The sequence below is a fragment of the Belonocnema kinseyi genome, chromosome 2 (assembly GCF_010883055.1).
Source record: "Belonocnema kinseyi isolate 2016_QV_RU_SX_M_011 chromosome 2, B_treatae_v1, whole genome shotgun sequence".
Taxonomy (NCBI): Eukaryota; Metazoa; Arthropoda; class Insecta; order Hymenoptera; family Cynipidae; genus Belonocnema; species Belonocnema kinseyi.
The window spans coordinates 67,831,589-67,849,347 of record NC_046658.1 but is presented as its reverse complement, the minus strand read 5'-3'; the positions used below and the strand labels follow the sequence as shown (position 1 = coordinate 67,849,347).

The 17,759-nt window shown below is 32.1% G+C and overlaps 1 protein-coding gene across 2 annotated transcripts in view; it reads right to left on the bottom strand.

The window, feature by feature from the left end:
* The window catches only part of LOC117167474, a 32,774-nt gene continuing 15,015 nt past the window's right edge, over positions 1-17,759 (bottom strand). The window contains exons 5-12 of one of the 2 annotated variants that reach the window (XM_033352442.1): positions 16,555-16,986; positions 15,756-16,244; positions 12,665-12,952; positions 11,500-11,940; positions 6,538-6,674; positions 6,332-6,453; positions 5,372-6,237; positions 1-1,679 (exon numbers count right to left, since the gene is read on the bottom strand). In XM_033352442.1, the coding sequence (XP_033208333.1) occupies positions 591-1,679; positions 5,372-6,237; positions 6,332-6,453; positions 6,538-6,674; positions 11,500-11,940; positions 12,665-12,952; positions 15,756-16,244; positions 16,555-16,986 (3,864 nt within the window). In that variant the 3' untranslated portion in view covers positions 1-590. The remainder of the gene's footprint in view (positions 1,680-5,371; positions 6,238-6,331; positions 6,454-6,537; positions 6,675-11,499; positions 11,941-12,664; positions 12,953-15,755; positions 16,245-16,554; positions 16,987-17,759) is intronic. The other variant, XM_033352443.1, reaches the window with a different exon arrangement.

Here is a 17,759-nt window from a genome sequence, read left to right as displayed (position 1 = left end):
ATTTTTAGTTTTTATTTATACACAACAACTTCGCGTTTCAACATTTCTGATCTTGAATCTCCTAAATGCTGTCTATCGTGCACAGATCATTTTTCATGTTTAAATATTGTTTCCAGAGTACGAATATACATAATCTGTTTATACATAATATATTTACACACATGTGTACATCTTAAATATTTTATTCGAATCTTTTTTCTTCATTGAAAACTCGTTTTTACGAATTGCAACGAAAGCGATTGTATTACTTTTACTCGTATTTTTCATATGCTAAAATAGATCAAACTTATTTTCTTTCTACATCGAACGAAGCGTAGCAATAAAACGCATAATTATTTTACAGAGTCTCAAATTCAATTTCCTTAACAATCTTTTCAAAACAACATTAAAGGACTTCGTTCAGTTCAACGCCAATCCTAGCTAGAATCTTCAAACGTAAAAAAGATACACAATCATTATCCAATCATTCACAAAATCTAGGATATAAAAATTGTGCTTTACAAGCTAATAACATCAAAATTCAAATTCTAACTCGTGACTAAAAAACACATTTACGCATTAACTTAAATTCACTTTTGGTTTTTACACAGTCACATGAATTTCGTCTCTCCTGTAAGCGGATCGACAATAACTCTCTCCTGAATTCCATTCGTACTATTATTCAAAGACACAGGAAAAGTACCCAAATCCGGAAGATATTTTCCATCCTCACATTCTTTGAACAGAATCTCCGGCTCTTCTTCTTTTCCATCTTCAAATATTTTCTTCACGGATAGAGACAAAAAGTCCACAATAACGTAGGAATCAGGCTTGAAAATTCTCGTGAAATGTAACCTAATATGGTCTCCGATATTCTCTTCTTTCCTCGGGACATAATCACAGTGAGGACAAGAAGGTGTCAATCTGTCGATACCATGGCGTCTCTTATGCGAGTCCATGACTTCCTTATCACTCGAAGAAAATGGACAAGACATGCATCTTAATTCTTGTTTCGGTTCAGTTTCCGCCTGAATAATTCCCTTTCTCTGCATCATCATCACCGATTGCTTATCCTGGTTCGAGGTTTGATGAGGAAGATTCTGAGTATTATTGATGGAATTCGAAAGACTCGATTTTTTCAAGGACTTTCCACGACGACCTCGAAAGATACCTTCGTCGGTTTCGTTTTCTAATGGAATGGTTTCGACTTCGCATTGACGATGAGAAGCTTGAGCAAGAGCATTGGCTTCGTGCTTTTTTATATGCTGGGCGTAATTGGCGTAGTATTTAACAGAATAGTCGCAAGTGTCGCAACAGTAACGCTGTTTGGCTCCATGAAGGGTCAAATGAACGCGGTATTGTTCGCGTTTTTCAAAAGCTGAAGGGCACTTGTGGCATTTATATCGCTTTTCCTTAAGCCGACCGTTTCGTAGGTAACCCGGGTAGACAAAGTTAGGATTTCCTCGCATGAAAATTCCGAATTGAGGATCTGGAGGAGGAACTCGAGGTACAGAGACTGGATTTGCTGTCTCGGCGTGTCGGCGATGAACCACTTGGTGTTTAACGAGATTTTGGGCTGTTTTTGAAGAATAATCACACTCGATGCATTTAAATCTGTTGTTGGAACCGTGTAGAGTCATGTGGTATTCCAGGGCATCCAGCTTAAAGTACCGAGCAGGACATTTCGCACAGGTAAAGACCTGAGGATGAAAAATTTAATCAGTTAACAAGTTTTGTTCGGGTGAGGACTTAAAATGCAATCAGGGAGTCTACCACACCAATGATTCGAGGTTAATGCAACTATCGTAATCCAATCCAACAAAATAATGCTCTTTATGTTCATTTTCAAGACATCTTACACAACTTATACAATTACAAATTATATATAACTAGAAATAATTTTTTTGAAGAGTTGGGTTCCTTTCTTCGTAGATGGTCACATATGTAACCATGATTTTTCTATACATTATATTACATTTTTATTATTATTATCTGACACATTTTTTCAACTTTTTTTTCCAACATCAACTTTTTGCAAAATGCAACAAAAAGATTGCAAAATTATATTGACAATTTTCTGCCATTATTTTGTAATTTACCTCTAAAATGGACATTGAAAAATGTTTGTATACCCAGATTTTATTTTTAATTTAGAAAAAAATTGAAATTTGCCAACATACTAAGCGGCGGTATTTACGGTGGCTTTTGAATTGAACTACACTGTAAAAAGTTTCATGTAATTTTACCACAAAGATCATAGGACATAAAAATACCAGCGATTACTGTGGGAAATTTACCAAAATTAGGTAGAAGTAACACGATAGTGTAAAATCGCACACAGGAGGTAAAAAGCAGTTTTGGAAGAAAGGAATTTTACATTCGCCTTGTGAAATTCCAGTGACGCTGTAAAACGCCGCATGTAAAAGGATGCGCAATGACAAGCCCGGGTATTTTGAATCGTTTAATGTATGTTTAAATTAAATCGAACCGGAAGAATAATAAGATATATAAATAAAAGTAGTCATTTTTTTATTTAGCAGAAAACATTAAACTTTTTGTTTGGTTTGCTGTTCCTAAAAAATACGCATCAAACTTATAAGGTTATGATCAATGGGGCGAAATAGGCGCATCCTAATTTATGACAAGTGCGGCCTGAACAGCCATAACCTTCCAAATTATTTTTTTCGCAAGAATGCCAAACATGCGAACAAACTTTTTTCATGTAAAACACATTGCACTTGCCTTTCTGATGCGTTCAACCCAGCACAATCCACGATTATCCGAATGCCGCCAAAATTTTGCACAGTCTTGCACTGAATTTACTCGCAGGTTATCGATTATAATAGAAGATCAAAACATAGACGCGCAACGACATCAAGCGTTCAACAGCGGAATTACAAGGATTATGCAATTTTACATCGCTGCTGTAAAACATATTACACTCCGCGTGCGAAATTACACTAATCGTTGGGAGCTTACATAAACCTTGTGAAATTACATTTTTATTTCAATTACACTTTAGTGTAAAATTCCCACAACGAACACTGGTATTTTTATATCCTGTGATTGTTGTGGGAAAATTACACGTTCATTGTAAATTTCATTCATTTGTGGTAAAATTCCTTTAATAATCACTGTCAATTTACAAGAAACGTGTAATTTTCCCGCAACAATCATAGGAAAAAGTTACAGAACGAAATGTAATTTTCAGCAATATTTTTTACAGTGTAGTTTGATTTTTAACGTTGAACTCTGGAAATTCTTAAATTTTAAACGTATTTAGAACCTTTTTAACAAATCAATTATTGTTCACTTTTTGATACATCAAGTACAGTTCAATTGTTAAAATAATTAATTCATTTATATTTACAGTTGAAAAACCATTTTTTAAAATAAAAAATGTTAAATTTCAAACGCTTTTAATTTTTAATTGTTTAAGTCTACCAAGACTGCGTTTTAAAATTCCTTAATTTATAAACAAAAATCTAAAATGGAAAATTTTGCAAGTAAAAGGTTTTCGAATTACGATTTATAAACTGAATGATTTCATAATTAAACAAGATGCCAATTCAACTAATTATTTTTAAATATTTTAAAAATAGAACGTGGGATACATTTTTCTTCTAGAATCCGAAAGATTCCCGGTCAAAAAATAAATTCACTGTAATTTTCCGTTTTTTAGGTTGAGCGGCCACCCTGGTGTTGTTTTTAAAATTGTTATTGAATGTACGATCACAGGTTCAAGGAATTTTAATAACTATTCAAAGATTTTTTGGAAACATTTGAATGAAGCACTTCAGCGCTTCATGATCATTCATCATTACAAAAAAAAACCTAAAAGTAATAACATATCTATCAAGACACACTAGGGTGGTTAAATTTATACATGTAAAAATTCTATTTATGTTAATCGAACACCCCAATTCGTTCGCTATTCGGAAAAAGAATGCGGATTTTTGTCAATTCAGTAAATTAAAGTTTATCACCTTAGCTTTAAAAACTCTGCGAAATTGTTGTGTAATATTTGAAATCTGGTGTACAAGCCTTTTTAAAACTTTGAAACATTTTGAAACCTTTTGAAGTCTTTAGTAATGTTCTGTAATCTGGTGTACACTCAAAAAACCGAGTGGTGAAACTTTTGAAAAATCCATTATATGGCCATGGATTATTCTAATTCTGAAATTGAATTAACATTAAAGTTTTCAGCTAATAATTTTTATATTTTGTAAATTGAATATCACAAAAAATTTATACTTTAACGCTATATATTAGCGGGAAGGAAATTAAAAACTTTTAGAATTATTCACAATATTAAAGTCAGTTAATTGCATTCTATAAAATAATTAGTCAATTGTACAAAAATGTCTAGAAATCTCTGTATGTAGCAGCAAGATTCCTTCTAAACGAGATGTTTCTTTCATAATAGACTAAAAGATTTTAATCACTTTTCGTATTTCAATAAAATAACTGTTTTAAATAAAAAAAATTAATTGATGGTTCTCGTGAAAAGATCAAGATTTACAGATTTTCAAGGTTAACAAAATTCAAGAATTCCAGATTTTCTAGGTTTTCAACGTCGATGGGCACCCAGAAAATTGTCTAAATAAAAAAATTTTAGTTCAAACGTAAATTTTGAAAGCTTCTGTCATAAATTTTTTTCAAATAAAAATCATCAAATTTTAAACGCTTTTATCCAGAAATGATAAAAGTTCAATTCCTTTTAATTTCCTTTGAAATCTTTTCCTTTTTAAAAATTTTAACTCTGTCTAATATATTTAGAAGTTGCACGGTTTCAATTTAAAATAATTTCATACATTTTTCTTAAATTTCAAACGCCGAGCGGCGCTCGACAGTGAAGTTCTCAGTAGCTCTAATCCGCTCTCTTATAATTAATAACAAGAATGATAACTTTATGATATAATGGAAAAATATTGTTTAAACGATTGAAAATTAATTTAAGTATATTTAGAAACTTATCAGTTAAGGAACAAAAATAATTTAAATTAATAAAATTAAAAAGTACCATATTTAGCATGAGTTCTACATAAAACGACTATTTTGCATTTTTGGAGAATTTTCCTTGAGGCAACAAAACTTAAATTTACAAAAATGTATTAAAAAGTACTTCTTTTTACAATTTTTTCGAAAAATGAACTGTTATCATTTCACACCCCATGTTAATTTCGAAAGATAATGTTGAATGATGTGAAAAATTATAGAATTTCTTTTTCCGGAAAACGAACAAATGGGATGGGGGGGGGGGGGGGGGGGGGGGGGGGGGGGGGGAGATCGATCGACAAAAATTGAAATTAGAATTTTTACAAGTATAAATTTGGCCCACCCTAAGGAGACTACCCTGAATAAATAAATCTAAAAACACCTTCATTCTCACCTGATTGCCATTTCGAGGTCCATTGTTCGCCAAATTATTTGCAAACTGCTGCTCGGTAGTAGCAGCAACTTCTACAACAATCCAAGCAACACGCAAAGAATTTCCATCTCCAGAATTCTGACCCCCAGCTTCTATACATGCAGTCGTCGGCGGCGGATGCCTTTGCGAGTGTCCATAAATCGACAACAAATACCGAGTTCTTTCCTGATATTCCGGCGAGTGAGCCTTCTGATGAGCCATTAAATGTGCCGGCTGTCTCGCCGCATACGAGCACCACTGACAAGTGTAAGCCAACTCCGTAGAATGATATCGAAAATGTATTCTCAATTCCTTTTCACACAAAAATCGAGCCGGACACTTGCTGCAGCAATGCACGAGTCTGGAATCTTGCAAGTCAGGTTCAGCACCCATTGAAGGTGGTTTCGAAAGTCCGAGGAGTGTCGCCAGGTCACTAAGTTGTTGAGAATCTGGCCGCGTATCGTCCACGAGACAATGGACAGTACCTAGTGAACCTTTGTGCATATCCGAATGGCTTTCCATGATATCTCTTCTGATACAAGCAAAACTGCATTGTGGACATTCGATATGGTGACCTGGTAGTGAAGCATTTGCGTGCATTGTCTCATGATCGTGAACTTCGGCTCGTCTTTGTGAAACGTAGGGACAGTGTCGACACTTCAACATTTTTGCAATCGTTCCGTCGGGTCGGGAAACCCAAACCAGTGGAGCATCTGGAAGTTCTCGTGTGTCGAGGAGAAAAGAAGGCACTTCGGAATTTTTGTAGAGACTTGCTACAGATTCGGTTGAGGTTGAAGGCGACATCACGTTCCGCTCTCGCGTTATTTCGTCTTTCGAGCTTCTGCTTGCTAAAATAACAAAGTCACGTCACAAATTTTCTGTAAGCTGAAATTGAAATTTGAAAGCTCATATTAGTGGAAATAATTTAAAGTTGAAACCTACCATTTTCTGCATGTTGGTTCATCTGCTTTCTCGCGGTAACTGGAAATATTTCAGACTCCACATTTCTTTGATGAACGGCTGCTAATTCCTCTCCATGAAGTCTGGAATGTTCTAAAAGTTCTCTGAAATATAAAGCATTATTTTTTATTAGTTATTTTTAGTTTCTATAAAAGGTACAAAATCGAAAACTGTTCATTAAAACTCACGCTTTTGTGGTAACGTAGTAGGGACAAAGGTAGCATTTGAAAATGGCTTCAAAATTCGGACGATGATGCACTCGATGCATAGCTAAAGTTGCAGAATCTGGAGCTGCGAATGGACAATCTCCACACCCAAATGGATTCTGAAACGAAGATTCAAACTTAACCCATTTCAGGCTTCACATTCCCTATGGGATAAAATATAGGGACCAAAGGGTACTTTTTGTCACGGTCATCGAGCACTTTTTTCGAGCTCAAAAGGAAACAAATTCAGAATAAATTCATAAGACTTAAAAAAAATTCCAGTTAAATTAAAAATAATTTAAGTCAATTAGAAAAAAATCTGCGTTCGCAAGTTTGAGCGCGCGCCTCGGGCGCGCGACTGTTGGTTCGCGCGCTACGCGCTCGACTTTTCTGCACAGACTATTTAAAACTAAAGGTAAAAGTATCGACAACAGTAATTTAATAATTGTGAATTCTCTTTTGTTAAAGCTCCTTCGGCTTTAACGAACACATTCTCATGTATCTCGTGCTTCGCACTCGAGTTTATTCCTGAAATTTTATATTATTCCCATAAATGTATATCATTATAATTCGTAACTTGCATTGGCATTAAAACAGACGAAATTTCATTTTGCTGTTTAAAAAACTTTGAACATTTTTTTTGCAATTCATGTTGAATTCACCCTAAATTATTATTAATTTATCCTAAATTTGTTTACATTCTTCTAAACTTACTCAATTCTATTCATTCGATAAAGTTTTTATTTCATTCATCTTCAAGTCTTTAAAACTCACCCTAAATTTTGGAGGGATTTGATCAAATTCTTTTGAAGTTTCTTTGATTTTTCCCTCATTAATTTCAAACTCATTTTTGAATTTATTGAATTATGATTGTACAAAATGTAGAACTGATTTATTTTGAAAGTGGTTAGTTTAAATAAGTTTGTTTTGGAAATGTTATATTAAAATTGTTTACACTAACTGAAAATTGTACATTTCAGTATATTTTCAAATATTATATTTATTTTATAAGATATTATCTTAAAACTATTCAGCTTCTACGTTTTTAATTTTTTAAAGAATGGTTGCGTATTAAATTTCTTGATTCAGAAAGTGCGCTTTTATTACTCTGAATCATAATTTTTGTTTATTTTTCATGTTTTGAATTTGAAAATATAAATGAGAAAAAAGCCTTTTTGGAGACTAAAAAAAACTGATAAATTTTGGTATGCTAAAAGTTAAAAAAACGGCCTGTCGTACGAAAAAATAGGTGAAGAGAATTTTGTAGCTACGTTTTGGAACATACGCCCTTATGAATATTTTAATTTATATTGTGCCGTTTCTTCAAACAGTCAATTTCATTATTTATAATGTTATTTTTCACGATTAAAACGAAAACCACGCGTTTTATCAAGACATTATTTCAAAACAAATTTTAGATTTTTTTGGGTTAAACAACCTTTCTCTTATATCTTGTGTCATTTTACCAAAAATGCAAATTTTTAATGTTGTTATTCACGATTAAAATAGAAACTACAAATCAAATTTAAGTTTTGTATTTTCACTGTTTTTTGTTATAAATAAAACAAAAACTAAGAGTCCTATAAAAAAGTGATTAATAACAAATTTGGAGATATTTTTGGGTGCATAATGTTTGTCTCATAATTTTTTTCCTACCTCGCATAGTTTGACAACAAAATACAATCTTTTATTACTTATTGTTGAATCAAATTTGAATGATCAATTTTTCGAAAAAATTCAAAAAGTTGTTATGATAATCTTGTAGGGCTTTCAAAAATTAACATTTTACTTTTCAAGTACTATGAACAAGTGTACAGAGAATTTTCGAATCATGAAAAAATGTGGTCTCAAAAACTTTCAAAATACGCTCACTTTTAGAATTTTTATCCAAAATGGCTGACCAATGAACTTGGTATTTAGCTTAGGACACTAAGCGAGTGTACCAAAGGCCAATCTAAGAGATTATTTTGTTCAAAAGTTATCGTGCTCACAGACAGAGAGACACATTGGTAAAAACCTGTTTTTCAGATTCAAGGGGTCTTACAACGTCAATTTTTGACAAAAACTGGGGGGGGGGTCAAATTTTACACAAATCTAATACCTTCTCTGATGAGAATGTATTTACATGAAAAAATAACAAATTATTAATTAAATTTTTTGAAACCCCACACACGAGACGAAAAAGAAATTAAATGACAAAAGTTGTAATTAGAATGTGCCCACGAAGCAGGCAGATTTTTTGTTTTTTACTGTTAATCATGTTTTTCACGATTAGAGCCAAAACTATACATCCTATCAAAAAGTGGTTGATAACAAATTTGGAGATCTTTTTCAAATCCATAATTTTTGTCCCTTTATCTTTTACCGTATTTTGCATAGTTTCGCCGAAAAATGTAATTTTTGGATTTTTCATAATTTTGTATGCTGTCAAAATATAAATTTTTGGATTTTTCATAAAAATTCAAAAAATTGTAATGATAATCTTGTAGGACATTCAAAAAGAAACATTTTTCTTCTCTTGACTTTTTTTCATATCGTACGTTATTTGGCCTAAAATGTTCATTTTCGTGTGTTTTTTGGAATTTTGTATTTGCTATAACTCTGATAATTTTTGATATTATGAAAAAAGTAATTAGGATAAATTGTTCAAATTTTTGATTACGATGAAAATCCGTACAGAGAATTTTTGAAAAAGTGGTCTCAAATATATTCAAACTGTGCCCACTTTTTGAGCTTGTATGCAAAATGGCTGGCTAACGAACTTGATCTTTAGTTTAGGACACTAAACGAGTGTACCAAAGGCCAATCTAATAGATTAATTTTTTCAAAAGTTATTGTGTTCACAGACAGACACATTAGTAAAAAACCGTTTTTCGGACTCAGGAGGTCACAAAACGTGGACATTTGACAAAACCTGGGGGGTCAAATTTTACACAAATCTAATACCTTCTATGATGAGAATGTAAAAATATTTCCACTGATTTCCCTAAAATTGGAACGAATTTAGAGGGATTTAAGGCTTTGAAATGAGCTTAGAAAAATTCAAGGGAATGCAAAAGAATTTGATGAAACGCCTAAGAATTCAAGGTGAGGTTAAAAGACTTCACCAGAATCAATAAAATATATATTTTTAAATTCCAAAAAATCCACTGGATTAAGTATAATTTATAACAAAAAAGTGACTAATAGCGACAGAACAATTCAAAAGAATTCGAATAAATTGAAAAAATAGATAAAAATCGAAAAAGTTCATTTATTTGAGTAAAATTTGAGTGGATTTAGAGGAAATCAAGGAAAACGAGAAGAATTCGATGAAATTCATTTTTTTAAACTTATTTAAAAAACAATCGAGTGAATTAAAAAAATTCAGAAATATGAAAAATTCATTAAATTGTGTAAAACTGAGTAAATTTAAAAGAATTCAAAAGGATTTAAAAAAATTCAGGGCAAATTCAAAATGAATTACAAAATATATGTGGAAATATATGAAACCCTACGAAATTCCTCATTTCTTGTGAAGAAATTCCTTGAAATCCATTAAAATATTGAAATCCCTAATGATTATAACCCCTGGAAATCACTTGAAGTTGTTTACATCTCTTGGAACCGCCTTGAAATCTTCTAAAATACTCGAAAATATTTTTATGTTTTTGACATCCCTTAAAACTATTGAAATAAATAAAAACATTCTGGGAATCCTTTAGTATGTCCTAAAATATCTAAAATCCTTGGATATCTTAAAATATATATATCTTAAATTATTTCAAATCCTTTAATCATTTTATCAATTGATCCTCAGATTTAATTAAATAAAAACAGTAAAAATGGTTTGAATCCAATGAATTGAGTAGAATTGAGTAAATTTAGAAGAATTCAAATAAATTAAACAAATTAAAAAGAATTACAATGAATTTAAAACAAATCAGGATAAGTTAATAAGAATTCATGTTTATAGGTCGTATCAAATCGTTCCATGCCTTCCGAAATTCTAGGAAATGATTTTGCCTATTATATTTCAAACTCTTTGAAATCTCTTCAAATTATTGAAATAAATAAAAAATTCCTTCAAATCTTTTAAGATTCCATAAAATATTTAAAATCCTTTGAAATCCTACAAAATAGCTTACTTCCGTAAATGCATTTTTTATTTACGAAAATATTATAAAATCTCTGTGAAATTATATGCTGATATTTCCTGAAATCCTGGAAAATATATTAAAATACATTGAGAGTTTCAAAATGAATTAAAATCATTAAAATCCTCGGAAATCTTTTAATATATCTTAAAATCTTATATGTCCTTGAAAATCGTTCCATATCTGCCGAAATTCTAGAAAAATCTTGATCATAAAATATTTTAAACGCTTGAAATCCCTTCAAATTAATAAAATCAATAACAAATTCCTTGGAATATTTTTAAATGCCCTAAAATATTAAAAATAAAAAGCGCTTGAAAATGCCTTGTAAGTTTTAAAAATGCCTTAAAATCTTAAAAAGCCTTTCAAATTATGGAAATCTATAACAAATTTATCAGAATCTTTTTAAAAAGTCTGAAATATTTCATAAGAATTCAAGACAATAAATAGTTATAGACCTGAATTAAATAGTGACTAAACCATGAGTTCATTTATTACAAGAAAAGTGACTAACAGTGACTGTGTTGCAACCCTGATTGTTTTTTTTACACTTGCTTCTTAAAGGAATTCCCTGTTGTCGATATGTTTTAAAAGGCTCTTAGTAACTTTGATCTTATTATAAATTTGTTGAAACTTCCATTATGGGCTGCAAATAGGGTACCATAGGAGCCAAAACTTGAAAATAGGTACTTTAGAGCCCTTGACTAAATATAGGGTACAATAGGGGATATAGGGACCGGTCTGTGAGGCTTGCAACTTTTTGAAGAACTCGAATATCGAACGGGTGTAAAAAATATACTATCTTCACCTTCTCATCACCAGTGGATTCCGAATTGTCATAATGGCTCTTCACGTGCTGAAGAACAACTTCTTTGCTAGAGTCCCTAAAGTTACAGCGCTTGCACTTCCACAAAGTTTTTTTTGAATCCTCCATTCCTGAAGATGGTGAAGGAGAAGGTACGGGACTAATAGAACAAGATGTATTATTCGGAGAGTCAGAATTTTTCCTCAATAAAGAGAGACCCTGAATTCGATTCGCAGCTTTCAGTGGAGGTGGAGGTCTCAGGGGAACGTTTGAAGGTCCTTCGTTTGTGGTTTCAGAGTTTAACGTCGCAACCGGCGCTGGTGTCAGTTCCGGCGGTTGAAGATAATTCTTTGCATTTGAAACTCGAAGTTTCTTTGGAGGTTCATCAGACTCTTCCACGTTTCGTTCTTCGGCTCCCTGCTCTGCTAAGATTCGTCCTTCTATCTATATAGATAATAAAATAAACAAACATTAGTTTTTAAATAAGGTATTTTTTTAATTAATGGAGACAATCTTGCATATAGATCAAGTCTCAATATAGTTTTGGTGCTCTGAGTTGGGAGGAAATTAAATAGAAATACGTGTATACAAATTAAGACAGGACCATATTGAGTTGCGATTCAAAGTGCAAGATCGTTTATTAATGATTTGCAAAATCAAATACACAAAATGACAAGCACGTAAGAGAATTCGAGAACAGAAAATAACCCTCACTACCCAGCCTCTGCCTATCGATCAAACAGTCATGCGCGAAATAAAATAGAAGTACAAACAAGTATAAAACACTTTCGAAAGATAAACAAAGAAATCTGAACTTTATATTTAAACTAAGATCCAGATAGTAAAAAAGAAGTGTTTTTAACTACGTCAAAGTAGGTTTCAAAAGGGGGATCAAAATAACTCCTCTGGAGGCATAAAATAAAGAAAACTAATTTTTCATATGAACTTCAGAACTTGCATAATTTCTTGTGACAACAAATGAGCTTTAAACTGATTGGACAGGTCTTTCAGCTAATGAAAAAGTTTGTGGTAAAAAAAAGCACTGCCATTTCCTGGTTTCTGGGTCAAGTAACCAGCATCATGTGAAATAAAATTCTAGCGAATGAGAATAATAGGAAGAAGACGACTAGATGAATGAAGTTGAAGATTTCATGGGTGATTTTCTGACCTGCGTGAGATACTTGTTGTACTTGGAGTAATTACGTCGACCGGTTTCATCAGTCATAAGAACCCGAGCACTCGTGTGTGCTAGATCTCTTGCTGATTTAAGTTTGATATGCTTTGTGATATCCCAGCGCCAGTTTGATCTGTAGGCGCACAGAGAACACTCAAACGGTTTCCGGTTTAAATGACCAACAATGTGCACATGAAACCGGCTTGCTGTAGAAGCCCAGAATGGGCAATGAGGACATTTGAATACTCTGCGCCGGCTTGAATTTGCAGAAACATTCTCGACCTGCCAAAAGCATCTTCAGTATCTTAATCTAGAAGAGGGACATCCCAACTCTACTCAACCAACGACAAAAATACTCCACCTTTCGCAAAAATCCATCGTATAAATTTACCATTTGTCGTTAAATATGCTAAATGATTTAAATAAACTTTGTACTTGGTGGTTTTACTTATGATCAAATTTGAAGTTATGATAAATTCGTTAAGAGTCGTTAAGCGTTTGGTGATTTGAATTGAAATGTCCTGCAGAATCCATTTCTTATCGTTTTTTGTAATCTTTCGGGTGACATACAAACTGTTTTAAGTGAGTTTTAACAAATAATTTAGTAGTCCATTTTTAAGTAAATTTTATGAAGTTAAAATTATGGTGTGCCTGCTTACATGTTAAACGAGCCACTAAATAAAAGTACGAGGCACGTGTAAGACCCAACATCCCTGAATAAGAAGGCAAGAGGCACGAGGAAAACGTTGACACATTTGTCAGCTTATGATAAACAAATAAAAGGCGGGAAACTTGTTCGAAATGTTAGCATTTTAAACATATTAAGCAGCTTCAGAAGTTTTTTTATAATTTTTTCAAAATAGATAAAAGATTTTCAATTTTACAGCATTGAAACTTTATATAAAATCTTTGTGATAGCCTAGGTTTTTTCTGGTGACTTTACGGAAATTTTCTCTTCATCTTTGAGGTAAATATGTTTGTTCAACATTCTTTTCCTTAAAAGATAGTTAGAATTTTATTATATTTTGTGCATTCCTGCATATGGTTTATAGAAATTCATGCAAGATATTTACATACAAATTCCTTTAAAGTCGTTAAAAAATTGACAAGTCAACCAGCACGGAATATTAATTTAAAATGTTTTAAAATGATTTTTTATCAAATTATTAAAAAGGTTCTACAGATCTTTAATTTGCTAAAAATTCTAGTATTTTAAATCAATTTCTCATTTTTGTTTTATTTCTTATAAGTTAACAAATTTTGCAGCGTTAGTAACTACTTCCATTAAAACAGTACGCGTTAAATTTTACATTATTAGTTGAAAAACCAAAAAGTAGAAGCGTCCACATTTTATTAAAGGATTTTATGGGCTTCTGAAATACTTTGAATTAAAAACTATATTCTGATTACAATATTAAAAGTTTTTGTAAACGAATTTAAATATACCTAAGAATGGAAAGCTTTAAAAATTCAGAACATTAATATTTTGAAAGTACAAACTGAAACGTTTAAAAATAAACTTGTTTCATATTTAGAAGCGTTGAAGTTTCAGTAAAATCGAAGTCTTAAAGCAATGCAAAACGGAGAACATAAAAAATTTTTAACTCTCTTCAACTGAAAAACGTCAGAATTCTGAAACAATATTTTATACAAAAAACAAAACAGGCAGAAAAAAAAACTATTTTGCTGAATGTGGAAGAATTTTTAATTAACAAAAAATTTAGTTAAACTTTAATTCAATATCTTTCCATTAAGTATAAGATAAACGAAAAAAATTGTTTTCACATTTCAACAATTTTCTTCAGTTTCATCAAATTGAACCTTGTTTACGCTAAGTCACAAGTCATCAGAAATCATAATTTCCTAAAAAAAACTGATGTCAACCAGTTGTAAAATGAGGAAGTAATCCATAAAGTATGAATAACTGCTTTTTCATTAATCAAAAATAATTGTTAAATATTTAATTCATTGAAACAGTCTAAAGTTTTTTTAAAATCTTGTTTTCATGGAAACGAATTACGAAACACAAAGGTAAACAAATGCAGATTCCGCCGATAAAAATACGAGAAAAAACTATACATTTTTTTAATTTTCCTCTAATTATAAGTGTTAAATAATCTAAGCACCTCTAAATATATTTTTAAAGTGAATATAAAAACTGAAGAGACCTTCAAAAGCACAAATCTTATAACTGTATTTGACCATAAGAGGTTATGTTCGCGTCTTCTTAGCCTTCTTAATTATTCACGTGGCGTGTTCACACATTTACGTTTATTACGCTGCAAAAATGTAAGCTTCAAAAAATAATTATCCATAAATACGGACAATTGAAAGACGAACAATTCCTTTATAAAATGATGAAAACTATATACTCACTTTAGGAAAAAATTGTTTTCTTTTTCTCCGAAATCTCTCTTGTCCTGCCATTACGATTATAACCTTTGGAAGCTGACGCTATATCTATATCTGTATAAAAACATTCCACAAGAGCAAACCTGGTGTTGAGTTTGTGAACTACGACAAGAAGTAGCTTCTTAAACAAAAATCGATTTTTCTGCTGCTGTATTATTGGAAGAAAAACAATAACTTGTGGAATGATTTTCCAAATTTGCAATGTCAACTCTGAAACCTTTTTTATATGTAGTTTGGAGATGATTATATTTCCTGGTCTTAAATTTCGAGTTTGGAGTCTAATTGTACTAATTTTCAAGCTTTCAAAAAGGTCATTATTTCTTTATAGTAAAACTTCCTTAGCTGATATTAACATAATTATTTATAAGATGTTTAATTATTATTTTAAAAGTGCAATAATAAATAATATGTAACAATCTATAAAATTCAATACCAATACGAATTCCAGTCAGAAAAATATTTTCCCTGGGATATCATAAAACGATAAGAATCCTGGAATACTGCAAAAAGAATTAGAAGCATTTCACCGCAGATTCCAACTTGAAATCTTATCTTATTATTTAGTCAACTTTCCCTAAATAGTGAGAATAATCGATAAGATCTTAGTTCGGAATTTCCAACCAGAATTAGAAAACTCCATGCAATAGATTTCGAAATGGATAAAATTTCGTACCGAGTTTCCGAAAGAATTGGCGTCCCCGCAACTCGAATCCCAGTCCGATTGAGCAGGGAAAGTATATTCACCGCGAAACGAGCCAGCTCGATTTTCTGAATTGTTCTCAGCATTTTCCGCATTCTCGTTGGAACTCTTCGGGCTGTTTTCTGCAGAGCGACAAAGTCGCATGTGAACTTGAAGATCGCTGGAGCTTTTGCATCTTCTTCTGCATTTTGGACAACGAGAAATTCCCAGGGAGACACTCAGGGCGGTGTGATGGGTCTGTTTGTGTTGACTTAATTCCTCAGAAGTCGCAGCTTCAAAAGTGCACCAGCATTTAAGATCGTTTATGGTCGTCAAAGCAATTTCAGGAACAACATTACTCGCTGTTGTCGAAAGTCTTTCTTTTAGTTTGTCGAAAAAGGAGGCGTTCTTCCTCTCAAAAGCATCTACAGGACGAAATGTTAGCGAGTTGTTGGTTTCTAAGTCTCTTTTCACTTCGGCAACCTAATCAGAGTTTAACAAAGAACGTCGAAAAAAGAGTTAGAAGATGTTTCAGAGTATACATATTGTTTTGAGAAAGGATTATTCAACTGCAAGATAGCAGTAGAGGAACTCGAATCTCAGAAACCTTGTTATTTTATAGTTAAAAATGATGATTTCTTTTTAGCTTCGATGCCTTAAAAATTAAACTGCATTCAAAAATATAATATTGAATATTGAATTATTTTCGATTATAAAATTGGATGAGGTTTTCTACTACGAATTTATCAAACTCCCGACAATTATCTCCACTATTTTTACGCATTTTCAATACCTTGCTAGCTTGAAGCTTCGCTAGTTCATTATCCCTAGCAATTTGAGCAAGTTCTGGCCTAAGCCGCACCCTAGGAACTTTTAGAAGAGTTGTTGGTGAACCAACAGGGGAAGAATTGTTCGTTAATGTGTTGTTGACAGGACTCAGAGGAATTAACATCGGCAAAGGCTTCTTCTTTGGTTTGTTCGTCAAATCTTCGGGTCCGTGTACTTCAGATACATGTCTTTGCATTTCTGAATCCCATGCTGTAATAAACTGGCAGCCTTTCTCTTCGCATTTAAGAGCTATGCAATCCGCCCCGGATTTATCGTTTGTTTCACTTTCTGCTGTTACACTTTCGATGGAAAGTGAAGATGGAGGCAAAATAGAATTTGAGGGAGTCACGTTCTCGTTTGTCTTTGCTTTCATTTCTCGAAAATCGCTCGCACCAACCTGGAAAAATGATCCTGGGGTTACTTTATTTTTTAAATATTCATTGAATATGAAAAATAAATTGATAAAATATCAGGAAGAGTATAATATTTATACTTTGCAGTATTTTAATGCACGGGAAGTATTCAGATAAAGTATCGGGTGATATCAGTCTTTGCGGTAATTGTAGACGCACAGGATTTAAAAATAACTTTAGCTGACTTTCTTAAATTAAGAAAGCCTTGAAATGAATATCGCACATACGATGCACTCATTTTTCACCAGCTCCTATTCGAGATTCGGAAAATCATTGACAATCTACATGTATCTTCACACAATTCTGTTTACTTACTTCTTTCGACTTGAATATATTTATTCACAACATAAGCCGTGAACTTACTAACCTTTATTTACACTATCTATAGAGTATATTTCAGAACTCGGAATTTAAAAGCAAACAAAATTTTCAGGCTTTTCATTCCTCTAGACTTTTCTTTAGATTATTCTATTCTTTTACTACAATGCCAGCATAATTTTCGACCAATAGGGCAAGAGAACCTAATCCGAAGTCTAAATTTGTATCACTTTTTTTTCACTGTAAAGTGATATTAGTATAAAATCGTATTTTGCGGAATTCTTACCTAAAGTACGAAGGAAAATTTAGAATCTAACTTGTGTAAAGTCCCATCACTATTATAAATAAAAAAATTATTTTCATAAAGTTGTTAACTCTGCCTTTTTTTTATCATGCCTGATGTATGTTAGGTTTTATTATGCTTGCAGACAAATCCTTT